The sequence below is a fragment of the Dama dama genome, chromosome 25 (genome assembly GCF_033118175.1).
Source record: "Dama dama isolate Ldn47 chromosome 25, ASM3311817v1, whole genome shotgun sequence".
NCBI classification, from domain to species: domain Eukaryota; kingdom Metazoa; phylum Chordata; class Mammalia; order Artiodactyla; family Cervidae; genus Dama; species Dama dama.
The window spans coordinates 39,331,708-39,359,016 of record NC_083705.1 but is presented as its reverse complement, the minus strand read 5'-3'; the positions used below and the strand labels follow the sequence as shown (position 1 = coordinate 39,359,016).

Below are 27,309 nucleotides of genomic sequence, written 5' to 3'. Positions count from 1 at the left end.
GAGAGCTCAGGTGATACCTTAAATGAGGTCTTCAGAGGCCCCTCTAGTGGTACCTGAGAGCAGAGACATAAAATAGGTGAAAAAGGCCTTGTGACTATCTGAGGGGAAGACTGTACAGACAGAGGAAATTGCAAGTGCAAAGGCACTTTGGCTGACATGGCAGGTTGGAGGAAATCAGGAGGCTGGCTAGGACAAAGTGGAAGACAAGGAGAGTGACGGGGGGAGAAGTCAGAGGGTTAAGTGGGACCAGACCGAGACGAGCCTTGAAGGCCACAGCCCAGCCGACTTCCTCTGTGGTGCGAAGCCATGGGGTTTTGTTTTGTTTTTTAAGATATGTGTAAGATGACTTGGTTCCTATGTAGAAAATCGACTTTGTCCCTGTTAAATTCATTATCTTCAATAAGCGACTGTGATACTTCTCTTTTCCATTTTTACGGGTGGTCTTGTAAAGAAGAGTGAAGACAAGGATCTTTCAGTGTAATCACCATCCAAGTCATTTATTGCTTGCCCCTCACTTGGTATGATTTCCATTTCTGTATATTCTCATGTGTACCTTTATGCTCTTTAAAACCTTAGGCTCAAACTCTCTATCATCTTCTCTTGTCCACCCAACCCTAAGGGAAGGCCTAAACCAAGAGGTAAGGTTAGTGGAGACCCCCACCCCCTTAGATGGTGGTCATCAGTCCCAGGATGGTGCTCTCGGTCCCCCAGAGGAGCCAGGAAACTAAAGGAAGGGGCAGCAGGCAGTGAAGGGAGAGAGCTTAGGGCCAACCATCCTATATTTCAGCCTGGCTCCAGCCCTTGCTCGAGAGTAATACTGTACAGATTAGTCATTCTGTACACAATTCAGCCACCTCATATGCAAAATGAAGATAACAGACCTTTCCCCATGGCTTCTTGGGAGGATTTTATTAAGTAACACATGAAAAAGCCTTATCACAGTGCTTGGTGACAAGCGTAGTAAGTACTGAATGAATAATAGCTCCTATTCTTATTATTGATAGTATGAGAATAATTTAAAATACTATAGAATTCCAGTTCCTGGGCTACAAAAGCAATGTTTTTTTTTTACTGCCTATGATTATTGATATGCTATAAGACCATTTTTAATGCAGAGACAGGTGCTTAATTTGCAAATAAATACTTTGAATTAACAACCAGGACAGGCCTTCCAGATGTGTGAGAGGTCTCTCAAACATACCCCAAAGGGCACACAAGGATGAGATGCTTGGGCACCAAATGAACTTTTACCCCTGCAAGGCTGATACTGCAGAGGTTGGACTGCATCACGCCAGGCTTCCTTGTCCTTCACCGTCTCCCGGAGCTCAAACTCATGTCCATCTAGTTAGTGATGCCATCCAACCATCTCATCCTCTGTCATCCCCTTCTCCTCCTACCTTCAATCTTCCCTAGCATCACGGTATTTTCCAATGCGTCCGCTCTTTGCATCAGGTGACCAAAGTATTGGAGCTTCAGTTTCAACATAAGTACTTCCAATGAATATTCAGGATTGATTTTCTTTAAGATAGACTGGTTTGATCTCTTTGTAGTCCAAGGGACTCTCAAGACTCTTCTCCAACACCACAAGTCAAAAGCATCAATTCTTTGGTGCTCAGCTTTCTTTATAGTCCAACTCTCACATCCATACACGACTAATGGAAAAACCATAGCTTTCACTATACAGACCTTTGTTGGCAAAGTAATGTCTCTGCTTTTTAATATGCTGTCTAGGTTGGTCATAGCTTTTCTTCCAAGGAGCAAGCGTCTTTTAATTTCATGGCTGCAGTCACCATCTGCAGTGCTTTTGGAACCCAAGAAAATAAAGTCTGTCACTATTTCCATTGTTTCCCCATCTATTTGCCATGAAGTGATGATGGGGCTGGATGCCATGATCTTAGTCTTTTGAATGTTGAGTTTTAAGCCAGCTTTTTCTACTCTCATCTTTGACTCTGATCAAGAGGCTCTTTACTTCCTCTTTGCTTTCTGCCAAAACCCACTGGAAAAAAAAAAAAAATAAAGTCACTTGGACATCTAAAAAAAAAAAAAAAAAAAAGGGTGGTGTCATCTGCATATCTGAGGTTTTGATATTTCTCCCAGCAATTTTGATTCCAGCTTGTGCTTCATCCAGCCCAGCATGTCGCATGATGTACTCTGCATATAAGTTAAATAAGCAGGGTGACAATATACAGCCTTTCCCAATTTAGAACCAGTCCATTGTTCCATGTCCAGTTCTGTTATTTCTTGACCTGCATACAGGTTTCAAAGGAGGCAGGTCAGGTGGTCTGGTATTCCCATCTCTTTAAGAATTTTCCACAGTTTGTTGTGATCCACACAGTCAAAGGCTTTAGCGTAGTCAATAAAGCAGAAGTAGATTTTTTTTCTGAACTCTCTTGCTTTTTCTATGATCCAACCGATGTTGGCAATTTGATCTCTGGTTCCTCTGCCTTTTCTAAAACCAGCTTGAACATCTGGAAGTTCTTGGCTCATGCACTGTTGAGGCCTGGTTTGTAGAATTTTGAGCATTACTTTGCTAGCATGTGAAATGAGTGCAACTGTGCAGTAGTTTGAATATTCTTTGGCATTGCCTTTCTTTGGGATTGGAATGAAAACTGACCATTTCCAGTCCTGTGGCCACTGGTGAGTTTTCCATATTTGCTGGCATATTGAGTGCAGCACTTTCACATCATCATCTTTTAGGATTTGAAATAGCTCAACTGGAATTCCATCACTACCTCTAGCTTTGTTCATAGTTATGCTTCCTAAGGCCCACTTGACTTCACACTCCAAGATGTCTGGCTTTAGGTGAGTGATCACACCATCAAGGTTACCTGGGTCATGAAGATCTTTTCTGTATAGTTCTTCTGTGTATTCTTGCCACCTCTTCTTAATATCTTCTGTTTCTGTTAGGTCCGTACCATTTATGTCCTTTTTTGTGCCCATCTTTGCATGAAATGTTCCCTTGGTATCTCTGATTTTCTTGAAGAGATCACTAGTCTTTCCCAATCTATTGTTTTCCTCTATTTCTTTGAATTGTTCACTTAGGAGGGCTTTCTTGTCTCTCCTTGCTATTCTTTGGAACTCTGCATTTAGATGGGTGTATCTTTCCTTTTCTCCTTTGCCATCACTTGTCTTTTTGTCTCAGCTATTTACAGGGCCTCCTCAGACAGCCGTTTTGCCTTTTTGCATTTCTTTTTCTTGGGGATGGTTTTGATCACCACCTTCTGTACAGTGTTATGAACCTCGAGTATTTCAGCCCAAATGGCCCAGTGCTATTTTTCTGGAAAGGGTAGAATTGACGGGATAAAGAGTATTAGGGAGTATGCAGTAGCAGGGCCACACCTAATAGAGTACACGTGTGTGGGACTTTGCATCACCTGCTTACAGGAAGAGGCAGATACAGATGTGCTTTCTGGCTCCAGTCACTGTTTCTTGGAAACCAGTTCCCAGGCACCTCCTGGAACCACAGAATCACGACTCCCCATCCCTGGCACACAAGTAAGAGTGTGACCCGAAGTCATCCAGAGGCAGAGTAGTGGAGGCAGGGAGGAGTGGGGTGGGGCCGCTGCACTCCAGGCCTGGCCTGGGTAGCTGACGCACCGGGGAATCTAACCAGGTCAGGCTGGTCCATAGGACAGGCCCAGGCTGCACGCTTGGCTGGCTCTGCTTCCAGCCAGGTGAGCCAGTGGAAGAGGCAGCCAATTCAGAACAGTCCGTGCCACCCTGTGACGGGACCATGCCAGATTCGGCCTCGGAGCTGGGCCAGGACTCTGCAGGAATGCAAATCGCAGGCCCGGTGAAAAGGGGGCTCTGGGAGCCTGTCAGCCTGCTTTGCTCTAGCCTGTTCCTGCAGATGCTTCATTTCCAAAGAAGTGGGCAAGTGAAGACTTGTTCCCAAAGGCTATATATCCCCCATCCCTACAAATCCCCCCCCCCTCAACAAATTATCCTGGTTTCTGAAAAGAAAGTGTATTTGCTCTGCCAGGTTATAGAGGGAATTAGAAAGGAAAATGAGCAGTGTTACATTCTTTTTTCTAAAAAGAAAAAGAACAAGAAAGAAAATGTTAAATATTAAGCCTAAAACACATGATCTGGATGGCTTGAAAACAGTTGCCCTTAGGACATAAATGATAGTCTGTTTGGGTCTTTTTGTCTTCCGGTTGGGTACCTTTAGGTGGAAAGCACGTCTTCTGCTCTTTATTCTGATTTTTATGGATAGGCTCTTTCTAGAGTTCTCAGCCCTATTTCACAAGCCAGTCTGGGAACAAACCTAAAGCCCTTAAGTCTTGGGACTAAAAGAAGGAGAGAGTAGCTTTTAGAAATGGACTTTGGTCATCTGTAGAGAAATTCAGCCCAGTGAAGGCAGGCAGCAGAGCATCTGTGTTTTGTGTCCATTTGGACAGTTTGTCTAAATTTAACAGTTTAAAAATAAGTTTTAAGTATGTATTTAAAATAGAATTCAACTTCAGTTAATGAGGGAGGGGGTTGGGAGTTGTGTTTTGAAGTAGCTCTTCCTGACCCATTGCACTTTAGAGAAGTACTTTAAGTTGTTTGTTCTGTGGAGCTAATGGGTTGGAGATAATCTAAACAGGGTTTTTCATACCATGCCTGTGGGGACCAGGTTGCTGACAGGCCTGAGTTGAGAAACTGCATGCCATACACAGAGCTCATCTCTTATTACCAATCCAGACCTGCTAAGCACTGGCCTGCATCTTCAGAAAACGTTTTCATACTGACTTTAATACTGTCAATTTGCTAAATACATTTGACTATTATACAAAACTTGACTCCTTAACTATTATATGAAAATCTCATTCCCTAGGCAATCTTATAAAACCATTCTCTTTTACTACACTCGTATTTATTTTGAAAGTCTATCAAGATAAACTATACTATAGTTCAATGACCTACCTATCCATATTTTCCAGTCTTTTTCCTATTCTGAACACACACACACACACACACACAGAGTTTATCCTTCCTTCTACCCTCTACCCCCTTAATTTTCCCATTGGAGATGAATCTCTCTCTCATTCAAGGGTATGCAACTTTTAAGAGCCTCAACCAGAAATTAAGTAACAGTCCACTGTCCATGTTAATCCCAAGTTCTTTCCAACAGCTGATGAGCAGCTGTCTCAAGGACCCCTTGATATTACATAAGTGTCCTCCGAATGCCAAACAGACCAGCTTGGGAAACAGCTGTAAACAAGAAAACGTGTGTCTTCTCCCAGCTTCTCATCCCTTCTTCCAGTCCCTGCCCTTGCACAGCCTGTGGGGTCCTTCTTGTCTCCCGCTGCCAAGCACCCACTCCCTAGAGCGATGCTCACAGACCTCCACAGCCTGGCCCACCAGCCCCAAGCACCTCAGAGACATAAGGTCATTCCTTCCCCCTTCTGTCTCAGCCACACGTTACCTGCTTTATGTCTTCTTGACTTGTAAAACACCATCTCAGCCTAGTGAAGAGCAAGTAAATAACGAATGACACCACCTAAGTAGCAATTTTAAGGAAGTTTTTCCCAGGGATTCCACTGCCTTCTGTTCCCTCTCTTCCTTCCCCTATTGCCATCTTTTAAACTTTTACCCATCTTCAAGATTGCTAAAATACCACGTCCACCTTGAAGCCGTCCATGAATGGTCAAGGCAATCATTCTCTTTTCTAACTCCAGTGAGCACCAGTGAACACTTGCCCAACCTGCTTTGTAATACGATTTCTCAGTCATTCCCCTGAGGCTGAAGTATTTCTTTAAACACACATGACTCCTCTGTAATATCCAGCAATATATTTTATGTATAATCGATGCTTATGAAATACCCGTGTACTGAATAAAGGAGATAAAAAAAAGAAAGTACTCAGTGGGTAATTTCTGAGTCGCCATCTAGCCTGAAAGTAGAGATCAAGTCCTTTTAATCCTTACGGCCACACAGCGCTAGTGTCAGATATGATACCTACAGAGTGCTTGCATAGGAAGCACCCAAAAATGGCTTGCTGAATTCACTCATTCAGGCAGGCAGGCAGATGGGAGGTTGGAGGAGAGCTGTGTCACGTTCTCTCACATGTTCCTGCTGGGATGGACTTGAGTCTGAGCCATCTTTTGATTGCTCTGCATTTTTGTTCAGATCCCCTTGGCAGCTAATCAGGGTAAATCCTTTCCCCAAACTCTGACATCCTCCCCCAGGGACCTTCCTGCCATCTCTTTTCCATTTGACATAAATCCTGCTGTTGTTTTAAGTCCTCGAGGTAAATAATGCTTTCTGTAGAACAGGGTGGAGGTGAATAACTCTAGCGTGGATCTTAGATATGGAGGTATAGCTTTTCTGATTTCTTCAATGTTCTCCATGTGTCTATCTGTCCTTCATGAGTTGTTTCATTTGTTCTCATCTGATCCAAGATACAGGAAAGGATAAGCTCATTCTTTGTAGAGAAACTCACAAAGGAACTGATAGGTAAACTCATTGATTCAATACAGCCCCATTTTTGTTTTTTCCATTGTTTTGATATTATAATTCAATGTCCATTCCTGTTTACAAAATGGAGAAGAAAAATGCTTTCTTAGTTTGGATAATTTTTTTTAATTTCTAGGTTAAATTTCTTTGGTTTCTTTTATGAGTAGAGGGGGAAAGGCTAGGAGTCCCGTGTTTCTTACTTGGATCTTACTTGGATGTCCAGCATGTTTGAAATGTTACCATGGCTCTTTGTTTAATTAAGCAAAGATACCAGGAATACGGGAAGGAGTTCAAGGCATCAGGAAAACTCCTGCCTTCCACTGCCAAGCACAGGACAACCTCGCGGAGGAGATGGACATAGGATGCAGTGGTTCAGAGTAGGGTGGTAGCTGATTTTCCTCTTCAGGACCACCCACATCTCAATGTCACTCAGCTTGGAGAACACCATCCATGTGTCGCCTCAGTTTCTTCCACCATGAGTTAGGGAAATACCCAGGTTTAAAGACCCAAGTGTTCGCTGGGAATCTCTATAGTTTGGGAGTTGATTCTGCAGTGTTTTAATAAAAGAATATTTTTAAACCTCCATAAGCCTCAGAACTTTCATCTGTAGAGTGGGGAAAATACCTACCAATGAATCACTTAAATTAGGAGCTGGCACCTTATATGCAGTCAATGAAGGGATGCTTTTACTGTAGACAGATGTGCCAGAAGCCCTCCTCTCAGTCTGGAGACACTGATCATCAGCCCACAGATGTGCTAGTCCTTGAAAATGGTACCACTAAGATACTGCTCTTAAAATACTTGTGTCCTGGTTTATTGAATCTTAAGCAGCTTGCTTTGACTTGCACTATTGCATGATTTGGGGAACAATTTTTCCTTTTTACCTTCCATTTCAGGGACATTCAAGAATGGAAAGAATGCCCTGATTACGTCTCTGCTGGTGAAAACAGCTGTTACTTTAATTCATCTTATACCTCCGTGTGGACCCCCTACTGCATCAAGCTAACTAGCAATGGTGGTATTGTGGATCATAAGTGTTTCTCTGTTGAGGACATAGGTAAATCACAGGTTTGTGTTTTATTTGACATGGCTTTAGATTACATAAGCGGGGAAGGCTGCAAAGTCCAAGTGCATGCAAGTAGGAAGACTGTCATTGCATTGCATTCTCTGGGTGGATGGAAGTCATCATTATAGCACATGAGATAAGCTGGCAAACAAGAGAGAAAGGGCAGACAGAAGCTCAGGTTGGCTCTAATATTAAACAATCTGGCAGGAGGTTTATAAAGAAAAGAAAAGGAGTCTTATGGAGTCTTTTCCTTGAAAAAGTCTCTGAATGTCAGTTTGTATTCTTGTGTGCCACTACAAGGAAGAAACTCAATGCACTCTTAAGATTCTTTCTCTCCTCATGATCTGGTATGACGATTATATTCAGCTCTACTAGAATACATTGGCCTTGATCTCTGGCATTCCTATAATAAATGCCTAGATTCTCTTTGGGTTTCCCAGGTGGCGCTAGTGGTAAAGAACTTGTCTGACTGTACAGGAGATGCAAGAGACACAGGGTCAATCCCATGGTCAGGAAGATCTCCTGGAGAAGGAAATGGCAATCCAGTCCAGTATTCTTGCCTGGAGAATCCCACAGACAGATGAGCCTGGTGGGCTACAGTCCAAGATTTTCTTTGCCACAAGGCATAATCATTCTGGAATTTTACATTGACAAAACAGCCAAAATCAGTTTAAAGGCATGTTTATAAGATCTCAAAACAAACACTGGAGATAATCAGTTCAGTGAACTAAGTGAAAGATTCAAGCAGCTTATCCCTTGCCCACCATGTGGACACAGGGGAAATAAAACAAGACAAAGAGCCATAATTGGAATATTCGTGTTTATACTATAATCGTATAAACAGCTAAATAGAATCACAGAAGGACCATGAGTAGCTGACACTGATGCCTCACATCTATCCACAAAGCTTGTTTGTTGCTTACAGGAACTCCTTGGAGCCTCACTTAGATGTGCTGTTCTTGTGTGTGGTTTCCAGGCTGGAAGAGGCTGAGAGAGGGAGGGTGGAAGATGCAGATAGAAATGAGTAAATCTGATAGACTGACTTGGTGGGAGAAGATTGAAAAAAATGTAACAAGCAGAAGATAACCCATCTGCATGGTTTAAAGAAACTATTGAATCTAGAGAAGCTGTTAGTAATTGAATATATGCCCTGAAGTTAGTAGATGTAGCTATCTAATGACTACATGGGTAGTAGAAAGAATACAGTGTCAAGACCCGTGTTCTAAGCCTGTCCTGCCAGTAGCCCCCCCACTCGTTCACTTGGCCGATTTTCCCCGAGTGCCTGGCTCCTGGCTGGGTGTGTTGGCTACAAAATGAGTAAGACACCGTCAAGTAGGGAAAGCAGGCATGTTTACAAATAATTGAGGTACCACACAGTAGGTGCTGGCCTCAAGGTATGTGGAATGCACAGCAAGCCAAGGGGTGGCCAGAGGTGTGAATGGTTGACTGGGCCTGAGGGATGAGAAAGGGCTGCATGGAGATGGTGACGGTTCAGTTCTTAAAGCCTCAGCAGGAGTTGCCAGGTATACAAGATGGACAGTGTCTGCTAACGGCTACTGAGTTCCAAAAGTGATAACACAGAATGTTCAGACTCAGGAGCGGTTTGGCAGGCCTGATGGGTTGACCAGAGGAATCATCAGTGATTCTGTGTGCCCCACAAAGGAACCTGGACTTTATCTGACTGCCCAGGGGTATGTTTGAGGATGTTTAAGCAGGGGAATGACCTCAGGATATTTACAAAGCATGTACCATAAATCAGGTTTGATAACTGTGCTAGATGGCTTCTATTATAATTCCCATATTACAGATGGTGAAACTGATCCCCAAAGCAGTTCAATGTCTAGCCCAAGGTCAGAACTACTAGTAGGCAGAGCTGAGATTTGCACCTAGGCAGCATAGCTCCAGAGCCCTTGCTCTTAACCTCAAAGCCATAGTGTGTGTGTGTGTGTGTGTGTGTGTGTGTGTGCGCGCGCGCGCACGCACACAAAACTGCTTCAGTTTGTCCAACTCTTTGCAACCCTGTGGACTATAGCCTGCCAGGCTCCTCTGTCCAAGGGATTCTCCAGGCAAGAATACTGGGGTGGGTTACCATGCCCTCCTCCGGGGGATTTTTCCAACCCAGGGATCAAACCCACATCTCTTATGTCTCCTGCATTTGGTGGGCAAGTTCTTTACCACTAGTGCCACCTGGGAAGCCCGAGAGTATGGTACTAACGTCTCAGGGAAATTCATCTTGCTGCAGTGTAGAGGGCAGATTAGAATAGCACAGACTAGATTGGAAGGCTTTGTGATAATCAAGGCAAAAGATGATGACACACAGGGTTACCATGATAGCAGGGAGGGAGGGAGCTTAGAATAAGAGACAACAAAGAATGGGGGTGACCCTATAGCTCTTAAGATGCTGATCACAAGCTTCAGCTTCCTTGTGTATCATGATGTATTCTACTAGACCTCTCAGGGCTGGTCTTTGGATTTAAAGTCATATATGAGTTAGGCATCTGTCATTCATTCAGTTTATTCCACACTTCTTTGAGTCTCTTCCTTGGGCCAGGCAGCATTCTAGGTGCTAGGGGCAGGAAGCATCTGCACCAGGGGGTCATTTTCTCAGTGTGGGTGGAAGGAGACCATGCTGGGAGGAAAGACAATGTGGGAAAACAGGAGAGGCTGCAATGGGAACATTATCACACATGGCCTCATTGAGACAGAGACACTTGAGTAAAGAAGGAAATGAGAAAACAGTCCCATGTCTATCTGATGGAAGAGGGCATCGGCAGGATAAAGATCTGGAGGTGGGAGCACACCTTTGCTCACTCAGGGAAGAGCGTGGGGTAGTGGAAGGACACACGGAGAGAGAAGAGGAGCATGATCATAAACCAGATCCTGGAGATCAGAGGGTCAAAGCTATGGCATCCTTTAAGCTATGTGTGACTTTGACTTTCGTCTGGAGATAGGAAGCCTTCAGAAAGCTGTAAATGATGAGCAATGTGATCTAACTTAAGTGTTAGGATGACCAGCATGTCCACAGTGTTGAGGATTGCATCGAGAATAAACTGAAGGAGGACAAGGACCACAGGAAGAGACTAGTTAGGAGGCTAATGCTTCAAAACAAAATGATAATGGCTAGGACCAGGTGGGGCAGATGATGAGCGGGGCAGGTGATGAGAAGTGGGTAGATTCTGGAAATATCTTGAAATTACAGCTGACAGAATGTGACGTGGTGGGGGGAAAAAAGTGAGTCAAGAAAGGGTTCACCATTTTCATCCTGCAGGAATGGAGTCATCATTAACAGAATTAGGGAAGGTGGAAGAGGAGCAGGTTACAGGCAGAAGACTAGAAGTAAGAGAGATGGTTATTATTATGCTCATCATGGTGGTACTCAGCGTTCTCAAAAAGGACCCTGTTCTATATCCTCTATTGAAAGTAGGTGAGGGGGTTAAGATTCAACATGAGTAATAAGTTTGAGAAAATTTCCCTTTAAAAACATTTTTATAGTTCAGTCATATAAAGCATTAAGCTTTGGTTTTCAGAATTCAGCAATCCCCAACAAACCTGGAAAGATGAGGTGTAGCTATCATTATGTAGCATATGTAGCTTAGCCATTTTGCAAATCCCTCCAATTTAATTTCCAAAATGTGGTCATGATTAGTCAAATTGGGACTTTCTCTGTTTTTTAAAAAATAGTATCCACTCCACAGTAGTCAATAGCATGCAGTTAAGTAAAACACAGAAAACGCTGATTCATCACCATTTGAAAGATCAGTGTAATTCCCTCCTTTTATATCTGAAGAAATGATCACATGGGGCTAGGAAGACAAATGAAGGGGTATTTACCAAGTGTTCTGAAGGACTGTGCTTCTGTAGCAGTGCAGAAATAAATGAGAAAAGAAAATTTAAAAGGCCTTTCCTCAGGTAACATACAGATCAGAAGAAAAAAGATTTCTCAACCCTTCACTCCAAAATGACTCCAACATATTTAAATACACTTGGGTCTTTCTGACTCTCTATTCCTTTCAGTTCTGAGTTAAAGTGAATTCCTTTGCCAAAATCCCAAAGGATTCATCTTCTCAGAGCCAAAAGAAATGCAAAATGTGACAGATCTTCAAGAACGGCTATAGATCAGATTTTAAACTCAAAATGGAATTTTTTATAGGGGCTTTTTTTTTCAGTTAATAACAGGTCATCCTTAATGATACTTTGCCATAAAGTGGAAGTATTAATGATGGGAATATTGGAAGAATTGAGAATAATGTATGAAGTAACTTAGTCTTCTTCAGAAAAAAGCATTCCACTAACAACAAGCTATGTCTGTGTACTAATTCTCTGCTGAAATGCACAGTACAACCGGATCCACCCGTTGGCCTCAACTGGACTCTGCTGAACATCAGTTTGACGGAGATTCATGCCGACATACTAGTGAAATGGGAACCGCCACCCAATACAGATGTTAAGATGGGATGGATAATCCTGGAGTATGAACTGCACTACAAAGAACTAAATGAGACCCAGTGGAAAATGGTAAGATATTACTACATCTCACATTGAAAAACCCTTTGACTTTTCTGTGTTCAAAAACCCCTCTCATTTCTAATTAGACTTTCTGTTGACTTAATACCACATATCCCAGTTCTAATTTCTTATTTGAGAAAAATGGATTTAATCAGTAAAATTTTATCTTGGAATTCTTTAAGACAGCAGATGCTTACATGGAGTTTTATGTGGAAACCTATAGGAGAACAGGAAAATGATTTCTCCAGTCATCCCTGGTATCCGGTCTAACCTTAGAACAATATCACATACTCTAGTCACTCAGCTGTCTGTGAGGATGTGGCTAAACATGGGAAAGGTTATGATCAAGATCAGTAGTGAACTGTGGCTAAATATTCGCCCAGGATTTTAGTTGCTACTGTTCAGCAGACTCCCACTAAAATAAGTTCTTCAGTGACTCCAGGAGGGAAACAAAGGGAGGGAAGTGATTCCCTAGAGTTTCAGAAGAATGTTTTGTCACATACCCCAGGGGAGAATCAAGCTAAGAGGTTTTTACTTAGGCAAGCAGCCTGGTATGGGTTGACCTCTGAACTCCTCACTTCCTTGCCAAGGGCGTGGGAACTGGGCACTTAAATAAATTCCGCATGGCACACAACAAGAAGGAAAACAGGATTATCATGCTGCTTTCAATGTAACCAATTCTAAATCAGTCTAACCACAGCCACAGGCCTGGCCAAGCCAAGTGGTTTCTGGCCAGTCACCAGGTCGTGCCCAGCATCCTGGAATGGCCTCACTCCTAGAATTGAGACACCAGGCCCTGTCCATTCAGTAAACTGCTGAAAACGAAGCCAGTTTTGTCATTACTAGCAAGTTAAGTTTAGGGCACTATGAATAGTTAAATATTGGCTTCAATGTTCTGTTTATGGAATCATTCTGACTTAGATATCTGTTCCATAACTTGGTACAGAAAAGTTTGGCTGGATACTGAGTCAAACAAGGCTTTCTAAATTCAAACTTCAGTCAAACATTTATTCAGCAACTGACCGAGTATTGAAATAACTAGTATACACAAAGCACCATGCTAGGCACCCCAGGGCAGCATTTTCCCAAAGTATAAATTTTGAACCCTTGAGGGTCCCTGGGACTCTTTCAGGGACTCCACAGGGTGAAGACTGTTTCCATAATAATACTAGAATGTTCTTTCCTTTTTTGACTGTGTTGATTTACACAGGTGGTACAGAAGCAATGGTGGAAACACTGCTGCTGCCTTCGCACAAATCAGGGCAATAACTCCAAACGATACTGATAGTCACTATGCTCTGCACCACTCTGTACTCAGAGAAAAGAAATGGGAGCAGGCGAGGTGGGGGAGGCAGATCACATAAGAATGTCCTTGACGAAGCAGTATATATATTTCTAAGTTTATTAAATCATGATTTCTGACTATGTAGCTTTTTCATATTCTGTGTACACATAAAGCACTTTGGCTGCATACTGAGCTGTGGATAGTTATTTTGAGCAAAGGCATTTAAACACCTGAGTTCCTGCTTGAACTAGCTGCTTTTTGCTTGGAACACCATTTTTACTTTGAAAGAACAACTGATAAACTGATAGATGGTTTTTCCTATTTGAGTTGGCAAATATTTGGCAAATAGTTCTTGGAAAAGAATAAAGTGAGCTAACACTTCAAGAAAAACAATTGACAGTATTTGTTTCCAGTGAGAAAATTTGAGCTTTCAAAGTTAAAATTTTGGAAAACTTTGCCATCTGCAGCTGTGAGCTTGAGAGTGTTCCCAACCTTTGAAGATCTGATGCGATTAATGGTGATCTTAGCAAAAGTGTGGTTTTTTTTTTAAATATTGTATAATGAAATGTGTGAACAGTTAGAAAATCTGCATAACTCAGTGAATGATATTTTCCAAGTGACCAATACATGCTATAACCAAGCCACGAATGGAGAAATGATGCATCCAAAGTACTAGTTGTAGTGGTGGATTTTAATATAAAGAAGTGTGAAAGATTTATTGACACAGTTTCAGATTTCACACTGCAACTAACCTTTAAGAAAATACCACTTACTGAGTTTTTTTTTTGTTGGTGGTGGTATTAAGGAAGAATATATACAATTAGCTGAAACAGCTATTAAAAGATCTCTTCCATTTCCTCCCTATATATCTGTGAGATCAAGTTTTATTCATGCACCTCAACCAAAACCACACATCCTAACAGTTTTAATTCAGAAGCAAATGTAAAAATATAAGCATCTTCTACTAAGCCAGACAGTAAAGAGATTTGCAAAAATGTGAAACGATGTCATTTTTCTCACTATAATTTTATTATTTCAGAAAGTGCAATAATTCTTATAAAAATATGTGAACATAAAATCGATTTATCATCATTTTGAAATTAGTATTTTTGAAATTCTCAGTTATAAATCCATGATACTTATAAATTTGGTAATTTGCAAGGGTCTCAGAGTTGCCATGAGCATCAAGGACCCATCTATGAGAACTGACCTTTCTTAAAGAACTTATGATCTAGTTGGTTGTGAAAACAAGAGGCATAAGAAAAAAAAAAAAAAAAAAGAGGATTGTAAGTCAAGGGGGAAAAGGCTAATGTGTGTTGCTTATATCAGGAATTTACCATTTGACAACACTGAATTTAGTATTAATATGCCCATTTTTTAATTTATTAAACACATTTTGAATATAATAGTAATTCTAATGACCATGTAGTTGCTTACAACTATCTACCTACTAAACCAATTGTGTTTTTGAATTTTGGGGGTTGTTTTTTTAAGACTTAATGAGTGGCATAGAATTATCCACAATGTATGGGTCATCTCTTGAGCACCCACTGAAAAAGTAAATGCTAAAAGTGTTAGCCACCCAGTTGTGTGACAACTCTGTGGACCGTAGCCCGCCAGACTCCTCTGTCCATGGAATTCTCCAGGCAAGAATACTGGAGTGGGTTGCCATTCCCTTCTCTATATACCTGGTATTGTCCTGGGCTTCGGAAATGTAAAGAGAATGAAAGCATTGTTTTCCCTGTGGGAATATGCAGTATAATACAGAAATTTGAGCAATGAATTAAAAGAAGTAATATGTGTATTCTCAGGCAGGATGGAGTAGGGAAAACTGCCAGAAAAGACTTCTTAGAATATCAGCAGTACCTCCACTGAGAATTAGCCAAGAATAGGTGTCCCTCATAGGCAGGTAACAGGGATCAGAGCGGTGTTAGTCATGTGAGCAAATTTGAATTTGGTGTGGCTGCTGTGGAGGGTTGAGGGAAGATGGAGAGTGGGCCGTAGATTGAATCACTCAGGGCCTCTTTGGGATTTTGTTATTAATGAAACCTGTAAAGAAATAATATATTGGTGATGGTGACAGAGAAATTTAGGGCTTCAAGAATAGTAAATAGACTTTTTAAAACATTTTAAGAAAAATAAAAACTTTAATATTCAGAAGCATTTTAGTTACATAAATATTCCATATATTAAGAAGCTTCTATAAAAGATGCAAAGTAACCATTCTGTGTACATGGAGGGAGAGAAAGAGGTACTTTATGAGTAGAAACTGACTATAGTGAAAGGAAATTTGTTTTAGAAGCTAAAGGTCCAGCTTCTGACTTAACAAATTATGAGAATCTTATTTGTGTGAATAACCCAGGCTATTGAAAAAGAGTGTTCCTGGTTTTCCTATAAATGGGAGCAAGATGTTCTACCTGAAAATATATAAAAAGCATATACTGACTACTGGCTTTGAATATTTGACTTGAAGGAAAAGCCCATCATTAGTTGTGCCTACCTCTTTGATAGCAACATGTATGACAGTCTCACCTACCTTCCCTGGGAAAGTAAAGGAATGTCCCGGCCTTCAGGATTGTGGAATCCTGATGTTTGTTACCAAAGGCCTCTAGTGACTTTTCTTCACAGATTTTAAATAGCAAACTATTATATTTTGAGGTGGTTTTAAGCCTTATAGAACAAGCTGATAGAATTATTTGACACTTTAAGACAACTGATTTTTCTAGAACACTTTCCAATTCTGTGATCATATGAATGACTACCCAGGATTTCCAAAGAACAGATATAGACATAGAGAATAGGAAATATGTTTGGTTTTTTCTGTCCTGATGTCTTCATATAACAACATAAGATTCCAAAGGGTAGGCAGTGTATCCATAATCTTCTTTATAATTCTGCCATCCTCTATAATAATTCTGTTATGCTTTGATCTTAGTAGAATATCTGACAGCCTAATGCAAGAATAGAGATGAATTTCTTTAAACAAGTCTATCATATCTTTGGGTTTATAACAAAACTAATTTGAGGACTGTGATTTATTTAACAAAGTGACTTTTTCCATTTTTTAGTTAAAGTGTAGTTAATTTACAATGTGTTACGAAGTTACTTATTCAGATCTTTCTCTAAATAGCAAACTCCACAAGCGCATTTTAAAATATTTCCAGAAATTCATTTTGAATAAAAATGCTGAAGCACTTCATGGAGCTTATTGCATTGAGTTGTTGACTCTCTAACCAGTAAGTTTTATATTCTGTCTTGAAAGATGGACCCTTTATTGGTAACATCAGTTCCGATGTACTCGCTGAGACTGGATAAAGAGTATGAAGTGCGTGTGAGAACCAGACAACGAAACACTGAGAAATATGGCAAGTTCAGTGAGGTGCTCCTGATAACATTTCCTCAAATGAACCCATCTGCATGTGAAGAAGGTAAACCTATGAGATTAAAATGGCAGCCAAGATGATTTCTGTCAATACACAGGCATACATTCCCTACATTATTAGAGTGTTGGCCAGATCAATATATATTAGCATCAGTTTTTCAGGATAAGGGACCTGGAGTTCACTACCTGTAACAGGTATTAGCCATTACAAAAGAGGAAGAAGGATTTCGCTTCTGAATTATTCAGGAAAAGTCATGATGTAGGTGCAAGTTAAAGAGGAGAAGAGACACAAAGTTACTGATGGAGGATAGTGGGGTGATAATTCCAGATAACAGAATTTCAGGTGATTCTGTTCTTTATATGTTTCTGTATTTCTAATATTTCCTTTGAGTTTGTTTTGCATTTATAATGATAAAAAAAAATGTTTTTCAAATATACAGAGAAGAAATTCTGAATCTGGATGGATGGCTATCTATGTGGTTTCTAAGAGAAAGCCTAGTATTGAATCAGCATAAGTAGTCAATGGCAGGTGCTTATTGGTTTTAGAGAGTTTGTGTGTGACTTTTGTCTGGAGGAAGGCTTAATTAAATCATGTGCTAGTTATGCTTAAGGGTGACATAGAATATTTGAAAATCCTATATAAAAGGAATATAATTTTAAAATAGAAACACAATTTTCTGCATGTATGGTACAGGTAGAACCCATGATATTATATAGCAGAGGTGAAAATGTCTATAGCACCATTTTCTCTAAGCTGTCCTCAGTAGGCTTGTTTCAAACAGTATTTGATATATGGAAATTCTGGCTTAAAAGTACATTTGCCACATGCCCTTTATTGTGATAGCATTTAATTCACTTAAAGATTTTTTTAAACAACTTTTTACTTCTGTTAGAAAAGGAAAAAAACTCTTGCTTTATATTATGTTCCTGAGTACATCATTGATATAAAATTATAGACACCACAAGAACAAAAAAAAATGGTATTCTCTCCCCCACTAATTCTTTATAACATGCATAATATCTCCCTTGTGGATTTTAATATGTGAATAAGAAAATAAATGAATATCACAGCATAAAAGCTTACTTTCAGTAAAGCAATGTTAGGGTAAAAGTGAAAAGAAGTGGGAAAGTGTTAGCTGCTCAGTCCTGTCCTATTCTTTGCGACCTCATGGACTGTAGCCCACAAAGCCCCTTTGGCAATGGGATTCTCCAGGCAAGAATACTGGAGTGGGTAGCCATTCCCTTCTCCAGGGGATCCTTCCCTGCCTTGCAAGCAGATCCTTTACAGTCTGAACCACCAGGGAAATTCTACCTTAAAAGTAGTTAACCTCTGCCACTGTGGCACTTGTTCTAAAGAAATGAAATAGAAGTTTTACAAACAGTCTCCCACAAATTTTCTATCAATTATACTAAAATCTGAATCAATGGGCATGACTCAATGAACATGAGTCTGAGCAAACTCTGGCAGATAGTGAAGGATAGGAAAGCCTTGGCGTGCTGCAGTTCATGGGGATGCAGAGTCAGACATGACTTAGCAACTGAACAGCATACTAAAATCTGAGAGTCCTAGTACTGATCTTCTTCTGTCAAACAATACTTTTTAAGCTGTAAAAATATACACCCTGCATATCTAAGAAGTTTTAATAACGATTCAAAAATACAACTTGGCCCCCATCTTTTTTTTTTTTTGGTCCCCATCTTATTGATAGACCCACAGTCTAGATCAGATCTAGATCTAAAGATCACATTTTTTTTTTTAAAAAGTGGACATTATTTAGGTAAAGTAGTATATTAACAAGCATCACTTTTCCCTCGGGCTAAAGCCTTTTAATGACACACCCTGAATAAATAAAATGTTCAAAGCAGGTTGTTTATATAATAAACATGGATTGTGCTTAAATTGTATGCTGTTACTTTTTCTTTTTTTGGTATATGAAAGGATCTGAAGAAGTGGATAGAGGTGTTCTTAGAAAATACTAAGTCACTGCGTTCTATTTCAGTGGTTATCAAGTGAAATCATTGACTTTACTAGATGAATACAAATTAGGAAGTTTTATGTGAAACAGGAGAATGAGATGTGAACTTCAATTATTCATAGTTCTGTGAGATATTATTTTTGTGTTTTTCAGATTTCCAGTTTCCATGGTTCTTAATTATTATCTTTGGAATACTTGGGCTATCAGTGACATTATTTTTACTCATATTTTCTAAACAGCAAAGGTAAGTGTGATATAACCTACTCTGATATGTTTTGCCGGTTATTTAGCAAACGTCCATGTTTCCATTTATGTTTTCTTTTGTGAATCATGAGTGAAGTGTTTCATCAACCCAGTGAAATGTTCTCTCTATATATACATCTTTGTTGTGTCCACATACAGACAACACAGGCCTCAGTTTTATCCGGAAAGTTGCATAGGATATTAAGAGGGTGAGGCTAGTGATTACATTCCTTGTGACATGCACCTTAAAGTTCTGAACTGATATTTATTCCAGGACCCTGAGGTAGCTTTGAGACTTTGGCTAAGTCTGACATAGTCCTAATACAAGAGCAAAAATTTAAGTGGTGAACTAAAGCTACTAGATAATTCAATCTAATAAAAACCTTTCTTTAGATTTCATATGATACCAATCTTAAGTAGATTTGGGTTTATTTAAATTGCTTGGATACTTACAGTTTGGTATTTTACCTTCTTTTGTCAGAGATAAAATTCTAAGTTTGAGGATACCATTCTGCATCCCCTTGCAGCCAGAAGGCAGGTTCCAGTTATTATTCCGCCACTGTTGTTTGTGCTCATTTGAGTCCCTTTATCTCTCTAGGACTCCATGTTCTCATGGGTAATATGAGAGTGTTGGAATATATGATGTTTAAATTTCCCTTAAGCTGTAAGGACTAATTATTCTATTTTCATTCTTGAAAGAAACTCAGTATAGACTATTGGAGCTTTTAATACAAAATATTGGAAAAGTTACTGGTATAGTTTGCCAGTTTTCTTACATTTAGAATATGCGTAAGTCCCATGGGTTAATCTTGTCCCTTCTCCTAGAATTAGGGTAGCTAACACTCTGTTTTCCTGGGACTTTCCTGGTTTTAACACTAAAAATTCTGTGTCTAGGCAAACTGAGACAGTTGGCTACTCTATCTAAAACCAAAGACAAGTTCTCCAGGTGAAGCCATGAGGCATCTAGAACTCAAATAGACTCTATATTATGAATATATTGTAAAATTTTTTTCCTTTGTATTTTGAAGCTGAATAGCATTTGTAAATATCAAAACAGAATTTCAATAGAAGAATTCTAGGGTTCCAGAGTGTCAAAGCATGCTTAAAAGTCTCCAAGTGAATGCAGGAAGGATTATTTTTTGTAAAGTTTCATCTCCAATTTAATAATGTAAACTCAGGGGGACAAAATTCACCCTGGAGAATTTTATTCTCTATCTTTCTAGCAACATTACTGTCTTAGAAATACAAGTATTATAAAGTAGTACAACAGCTTTCAATTTGGGGAGGGGGGAAATTAGTAAATAAAATTCTAAACAATTATTTACTTAAATAATGGATACATTTAAGTAATTCCAAAGGAGCCAAATTATTCTGTAGATTAATTTGAATTCACTGAACTGTCCAGTTAGGTGATAGGCTAATTTATATATAACTACGGTAGATAAACTCACTACATACATAAAGTAACTTACTTTTAACATTAGTTGTCAATTTCAAATCATCACGAAGGCCAAGCAAATTTATGTTGCTGAATTATATTAGCTAACAATATTTAGAAGAAAAAGTAATCCTCTGATCAAATAGAATTTCAAAGGAAATATATTAACTTTTGTCTAAAAGATTGTTTTTTATGAATAATGATGTTTTTAACTATGACACTTGGTCAAAATCACCAAATTGGAAAAAAAAAATTTGAAAATCTATTTGTACTGCCAAATTCCCTGTCCTGAATTGAATTCTTTGAAACAAAAAACGTATCTTCCTTTTTCATATGCCCACAAAAACCCTTATCATTGTCTAAATTTCCATGTTCTAATGAAATTAGGAAATGGTATAAAATAACTGTCAGCAAGTGTAGAAAGAACAATTAAAATAAAACTCAAAGAATGAGATACTATGTCAGTTACCGCAGAACTTCAGGACTGTAAAGGATTTCAGGTGCTCCTTGTATTTGCTTGAGATTTTGTTAGTTCACAAACCAAGCCACTGCTCCCTTTCTTCATCCAAATCCAAATCATTAAGAGTCAACTCTAGTAAAATGTATAGTGTAATTTGGATTTGAATTAAACAATAAAGATCAGAAACATAGTTTCATGCCAGTTTATCTTTATTCTATACTCTGTTGCTCCCACCATACAACTTACCCCAACTTACTCTAGCTATATGACTGAATCAGGAACGAAATAACTGAATCAACATAAAACAACAGTGGCAACCTTGAAAGCCAGATTCAGCCTGCAGATCCATGTTTTGCTGTTTTGTTTTTTTTTCCTTCTGATTTTTGAGGAATGGTTTTGCTACAGAGTGTTTCTAAAACAGGGAGTTTTCACACAAAAATCAAGATTACTAGATTATCTTTAAAAACAGAGATCTCAGACTTCCCTGGTGGTAGGGACAGTGGTTAAGAATCTGCCTGCCAGTGCAGGAGACATGTGTTCAATCCCTGGTCTGGGAAGATCCACATGCTATGCAGCAACTCATCAATCCTGTGCACAACTATTGAGCCTGTGCCCTAGAGCTCAGGAACTGCAACCACTGAGACCCCATGCTCTGCAATAAGAGAAGCCACTACAGTGAGAAGCCCACGCACCACAACTAGAGAGTGGACCCCACTCCCCACAACAACGACCGGAACACCCAAAATAAATTAAAAAAATTTTTTAAGTCATTGCTATATTAAAAATAAAAAAAAATAGTGAAACTGGGTTGGTAATCCTGCATGGCAATATGTCCCGAGACAGAGGACCAACCATCCCATTGGAACAGGGCACATGTTCTCTGTCACAATTCCCCTCTCTCCCTATGACTGGCTTGGTTGCTCCAGGCTACAGGGTGTGCCACCCCAGCCTAAAGGCAACAACACTTCCCTGACTCTCAAGTACCTAAATGCATCATCCTCTTTAAAAAGAAAAAAGAAAAGAGGGACCCATACAGAGTAAAGCATAGTTGGGGATCTTTGCTTTCCTCTAATTAGAGTTATGTTACATTTTTGTTTTTGAACCTGTGAAGCTCTATACAGTCAGCAAAAAGAAGATCTGGAGCTGACTATGGCTCAGATCATCAGCTCGTTATTGCAAAATTCAGGCTTAAATTGAAGAAAGTGGGGAAAACCACTAGGCTATTCAGGCATGACCTAAATCAAATCCCTTATGATTATACAGTAGAGGTAATGAATAGATTCAAGGGATTAGATCTGGTACACAGAGTACCTAAAGAACTATGGAAGTTCATAACACATTGTACAGGAGGCAGTGACCAAAACCATCCCAAAGAAAAAAATGCAAGGAGGCAAAGTGGTTGTCTGGGGTGGGGCGGGGCGGGGGGTGCCTTTACAAATAGGTGAGAAAAGAAGAGAAGCAAAAGGTACGGGAGAAAGGGTAAGATATACCCAACTGAATGCAGAGTTCCAGAGAATAGCAAGGTAAGATAAGAAGCCCTTCTTAAATGAACAATAAAATAAAGAAATGAACAAAGAAATAAAGAAAAATACTAGAATGGGAAAGACTAGAGATCTCTTCAATAAAATTGGAGATATCAAAGGAACATTTCATGCAAGGATAGGCAGGATAAAGGACAGAAATGGTAAGGACCTAACCGAAGCAGAAGAGATTAAAAAGAGGTGGCATGAATACACAAAAGAACTATACAAAAAGGTCTTAATGACCCAGATAACCACGATGGTGTAGTCACTACCTAGAGCCAGACATCCTGGAGTATAAAGTCAAGTGGGCCTTAGGAAGCATTACTACAAACAAAGCTAGTGAACATGACGGAATTCCAACTAAGCTATTTCAAATCGTGAAAAATGATGCTGCGAAAGTTCTGCGCTCAATATGTCACCAAATTTGGAAAACTCAGCAGTGGCCACAGGACTAGAAAAGGTCAGTTTTCATTCCAATCCCAAAGAAGGGCAATGCCAAAGAGTGTTCAAGCTACTGTACAATTGTGCTCATTTCACATGCTAGCAAGGTAATACTCAAAATCCTTCAAGCTAGGCTTCAACAATATGTGAACCAAGAACTTCCAGATGTACCAGCTAAATATAGAAAAGGCAGAGGAACCAGAGATCAAATTGCCAACATCCGTTGGATCATGGGGAAAGCAAGGGAATTCCAGAAAAAACATTTACTTCTGCTTCATTGACTATGCTAAAGCCTTTGATTGTGTGGATCACAACAAACTGTAGAAAATTCCTAAAGACCAGAAAATGGAAATCCCAGACCACTTTACCTGTCTCATGAGAAACTTGTATGCAATAGTTAGAAGCGGACACAGAACAGACTGGTTCAAAATTGTGAAAGTAGTACATCAAGGCTATATATTGTCACTCTGGTTATTAAACTTATTTGCAGAGCATATCATGCTAACTGCTGGGCTGGATGAATCACAAACTGGAAGCAAGACTGCCAGGAGAAATATCAATAACCTCAGATATGCAGATGACACCACTCTAATGGCAGAAAGCAAAGAGGAACTATAGAGTCTCTTGATGAGGGTGAAAAGAGAGTGAAAAAGCTGGCTTAAAACAACATTCAAAAAAACTAAGATTATGGTATCCAGTCCCATCACTTTATGGCAAATAGAAGGGGAAAAAGTGGAAGTAGTGACAGATTTTATTTTCTTGGGCTCCAAAATCACTGCTGACAGTGACTGCAGCCGTGAAATTAAAAGATGCTGCTCCATGGAAGGAAAGCTATCACATACCTAGACAGCATATTAAAAAGCAGAGATAACACTTTGCCAATAAAGGTCCGTATAGTGAAAAAAAAAACTATGGTTTGTCCCGTAGTCATGTACAGATGTGAGAGTTGGACCATAAAGAAAGCTGAGTGCTGAAGAACTGATTCTTTTCAATTGTGACACTGGGAGAGTCCCTTGGACAGCAAGGAGATCAAACCAGTCAGTCCTAAAGGAAATCAGTCCTGAATAATTCATCGGAAGGACTGATGCTAAAGCTGAAGGTCCAATACTTTGGCCATTCACTGATTCGAAGAACTGACTCATTGGAAAAGACCCTGATGTTGGGAAAGATTGAAGGCAAAAGGAGAAGGGGGCAGCCGAGAATGAGAAGGTTAAATAGCAACACCAACTCAATGGACACGAGTTTAAGCAAACTCCAGAAGTTAATGGAGAACAGAGGAGCCTGCTGGTGTGCTGCAGTCCATGGGATTGCAAGAGTCAGACATGAGTTAGCAACTAAACAACAACAACAGAACCTGTGAATTATTTATTTAGAAATGCAGGACCAAGTTAACCCAGCAGCATGACAGAAAGCAAAGGGCATGGGTTTTGGAGTCAGCTGCTTTGAATTTGAGTGTCAGCTGAACCAAGTATTAGTGTGTGATTTGAATGTGTTCCTTAAATCTCTAAATCTTCCCACAGATAATATCTTCTTCCTCCCTGGTAGTGGTAAGCACCAAAGGAAATGTTTAGCGCAAGTTTTGGCAAAGTTGTTTTAAAAATAACCGAACAGTAAATCTTCAGCTCTCTGGGCTACGCAGTCTCTGTCACTACTACTCAGTTCTGCCACTGCGGCGTGAAAGCAGCCATAGATAACATGTAATCTATGTTACATAGATAATATGTAAAATGAACTTGACTCCGTGTTCTAAAAAAAAAGCTTTCTTTACAAAAACAGAGGGCAGAACAGATTTGGCCCACAGACTGAAATTTGCCAATGCAGAGTTTCAGTGTTTGGAGGCATTGTTAGAGGCATTCAAAAGCGGTAGCAGTTATTAATAGCATGCATTTTTTTCCTATTATTTCTATTCATCAGTAACAATTTAACATTTGTCCCACTAAGTAAAACTAGTGAGTCTATTCAAACTCAACTTACAAAATGAAATTTGCCTTGGATTAGGTTAAAAAGTGATGGAAACATCCAGAGAATGGGTTCCCTACTGAGTGCTGTGCATAGCTGCTCAGTCATGTGTGACTCTTTTCAACCTCATGGACTGTAACCCACCAGGCTCCTCTGTCCATGGGGATTCTTCATGCAAGAATACTGGAGTGGGTTGCGATGCCCTCCTCCAGGGGATCTTCCCAATGCAGGGATCAAACCAGGCTCTCCTGCACTGCTGGCAGATTCTTTACCAGCTGAGCTACCCAAGAAGCCCTCCCTATTGAGTAGACCAGACTATGTTATTCACACTGAATAGAATATCATCTGATGTCCAAAAATCAGATTGGAATGGATAATCTCTATTCCAGAGCCACAATCTTGATTTTAAAATGGAAACTCTATTTACACTATTAATGAAATAGACAAATGATTTACTCAGATTTATTCAGGCAATGTTTTTCTGTGCCAGGAATTTTCTAGGTGCTGAGAATACAATGAGGCACAAGATAGGCAGGAAAGACATTGAAATAAATTATAGTCAAAAAGTAATGTAAATATTTGGGACAGAAAATTTAAGTGGATTATAGAACTGTGTATATAAACCTGTGCTGATTAGAAATAGTTCAGATTTAGTCTGTCCCAACTGAAATGAACCATGCAATGACATCCTGGTTAATGAGATTGTCTTAGATAATTTTATAATTCATGTGAGCATTGTGGTATGAACTTATCCCAGCCCACTCTTTTTTTAGAGTGGCATACCTTTAGAGGCATACCTTTACATGGATTGGCTCTTTCTCCTCCCCCTTCCCCAACAAATTATGGATGAGATATGTATTAAAACTACCTCCTTATAACTGACATGGAAATTGGCTTCAGATGGAATTAAATGTCTAACTCCCAATTAGTTTCAATTCTGAAACTGTCATAAAAGACATTAAGGAAAAGTTATAGGAAAACCACATTTTATTTAAATTCACTTCAGATGAGGATTTTTTGTTTTTTTTCTGTTCTTTAGTTTTGCCTCATCACTCACTGCTTAATGCTTTTCTGTCTCTTTCTCAGATTCACTTATTCCAAATATTCTGTTACTTTATATTAGTAATAGTATTGTCAATATTTTATTTCTGTCTTTTGAATGAGAATGAGTAACTTACATCAAAATAAAATTTTGTTTTCAAGGATTAAGATGTTGATTCTACCACCAGTTCCAGTTCCAAAGATTAAAGGAATTGATCCAGATCTCCTCAAGGTAATTAATAAAATATCTTAAGTTGTACATGACACTAATTAAATGTTACCTTAAGAACAGAGCCTTATGTTGAAACCTTTTGCAAGCTATATGTATCACATTTAATTTTTTTGTATTCTTTCTGGAAAAAGTTTTAAATAATACATCCCTTAAAATTATGAGAATGTCTTTTGTATTTAAAAGTTCTTAACTTCTGAATCAAGATGATAGAGTAGTAGAACATGAAGCTCACCTCCTCCCACAAATTTATCAAAAATACATCTACATATGGATTGATCCTCAGAGAATATCTACTGAACACTGGCAGAAGACATCCGAACTCTGAAAGGGCAAGAAAATCTCCATGGAACCGGATAGGACAAAAGAAAAAAGAAATCAGAAAGGGACTCCATCCCAGAAGTCCCTTCACTGGTGGGGAGATCAGCCAGGACAGAGGGGGAACTTCAGAGCTTTAGAGAAGAACACAGGAACTGGTTTGTAGCAGCCAGCATGAAGAGACACCTGAACAGATGGTCAATGCCACTCCCCTGCACTCCCCAGCCAGAGACCCACTTCCACTGGTGCAGGCTGGGTGCTGAAGCTCAGGCTTCAGATATTAGACCCAGGGAAAGGACCTGGGTTGCTTGTGTAAAAACAGCCTAAAGGGGCTGGAGTTTGGTGTAACCACACCTGAGGATGTACCTGGTGGAGGCCTGGACCATCTTAGAGGCCAGGCACCATTGTTCGGGTGAGGGTTGAGGTGGGACCTTGCAGCCTTTATCCCTGCATCTGCTCTCAGGTAACAGGCACCCCCCACCCCCCTCACCAGCTCCAAGAGCTGTCACAAGCCACAACCCTGCCCCCTACACTTCAGGAGTGGTCATGAGCTGACACCACCTTCCTTGTAGACTCAAGGAGTGACTGTGAGCCACCTCTGCTCCCATCACATGCTCAGGAGCACACATGAGCCACCACAGATTACCCCAGGATTAGGCACCAGCTATCACACCTGCACACTCTCCTCATCAAGGGAATAAGGCCAGCAGATACTGAGAAAAAAAGTGACAGGCATCCATAATAAAAACAAACTCCTAGAGTGAATTGCCATTTCCTTCTCCAGGGGCTCTTCCCAACCTGGGATCAAACCCGTATCTCCTGCATTGGCAGGCATATTCTTTACCACTGAGATACCAGGGAAGCCTTTGACTGTGAGGATCACAATAAACTGTGGAAAATTATGAAAGAGATGGGAATACCAGACCACCTGACCTGCCTCTTTGAGAAATCTGTATGCAGGTCAAGAAGCAACAGTTAGAACTGGACATGGAACAACAGAC

The 27,309-nt window shown here is 39.9% G+C and overlaps 1 protein-coding gene across 6 annotated transcripts in view; it reads left to right on the top strand.

Moving 5' to 3' along the window:
• Nucleotides 1–27,309, top strand: part of GHR (growth hormone receptor) — a 307,318-nt gene that overhangs the window by 267,852 nt on the left and 12,157 nt on the right. For all 6 annotated transcript variants that reach the window (XM_061129867.1, XM_061129865.1, XM_061129866.1 and 3 more), the window contains 5 exons: nt 7,338–7,498; nt 11,844–12,022; nt 16,561–16,726; nt 18,810–18,900; nt 25,924–25,993. In XM_061129867.1, coding sequence (XP_060985850.1) covers nt 7,338–7,498; nt 11,844–12,022; nt 16,561–16,726; nt 18,810–18,900; nt 25,924–25,993 — 667 coding nt within the window. The remainder of the gene's footprint in view (nt 1–7,337; nt 7,499–11,843; nt 12,023–16,560; nt 16,727–18,809; nt 18,901–25,923; nt 25,994–27,309) is intronic.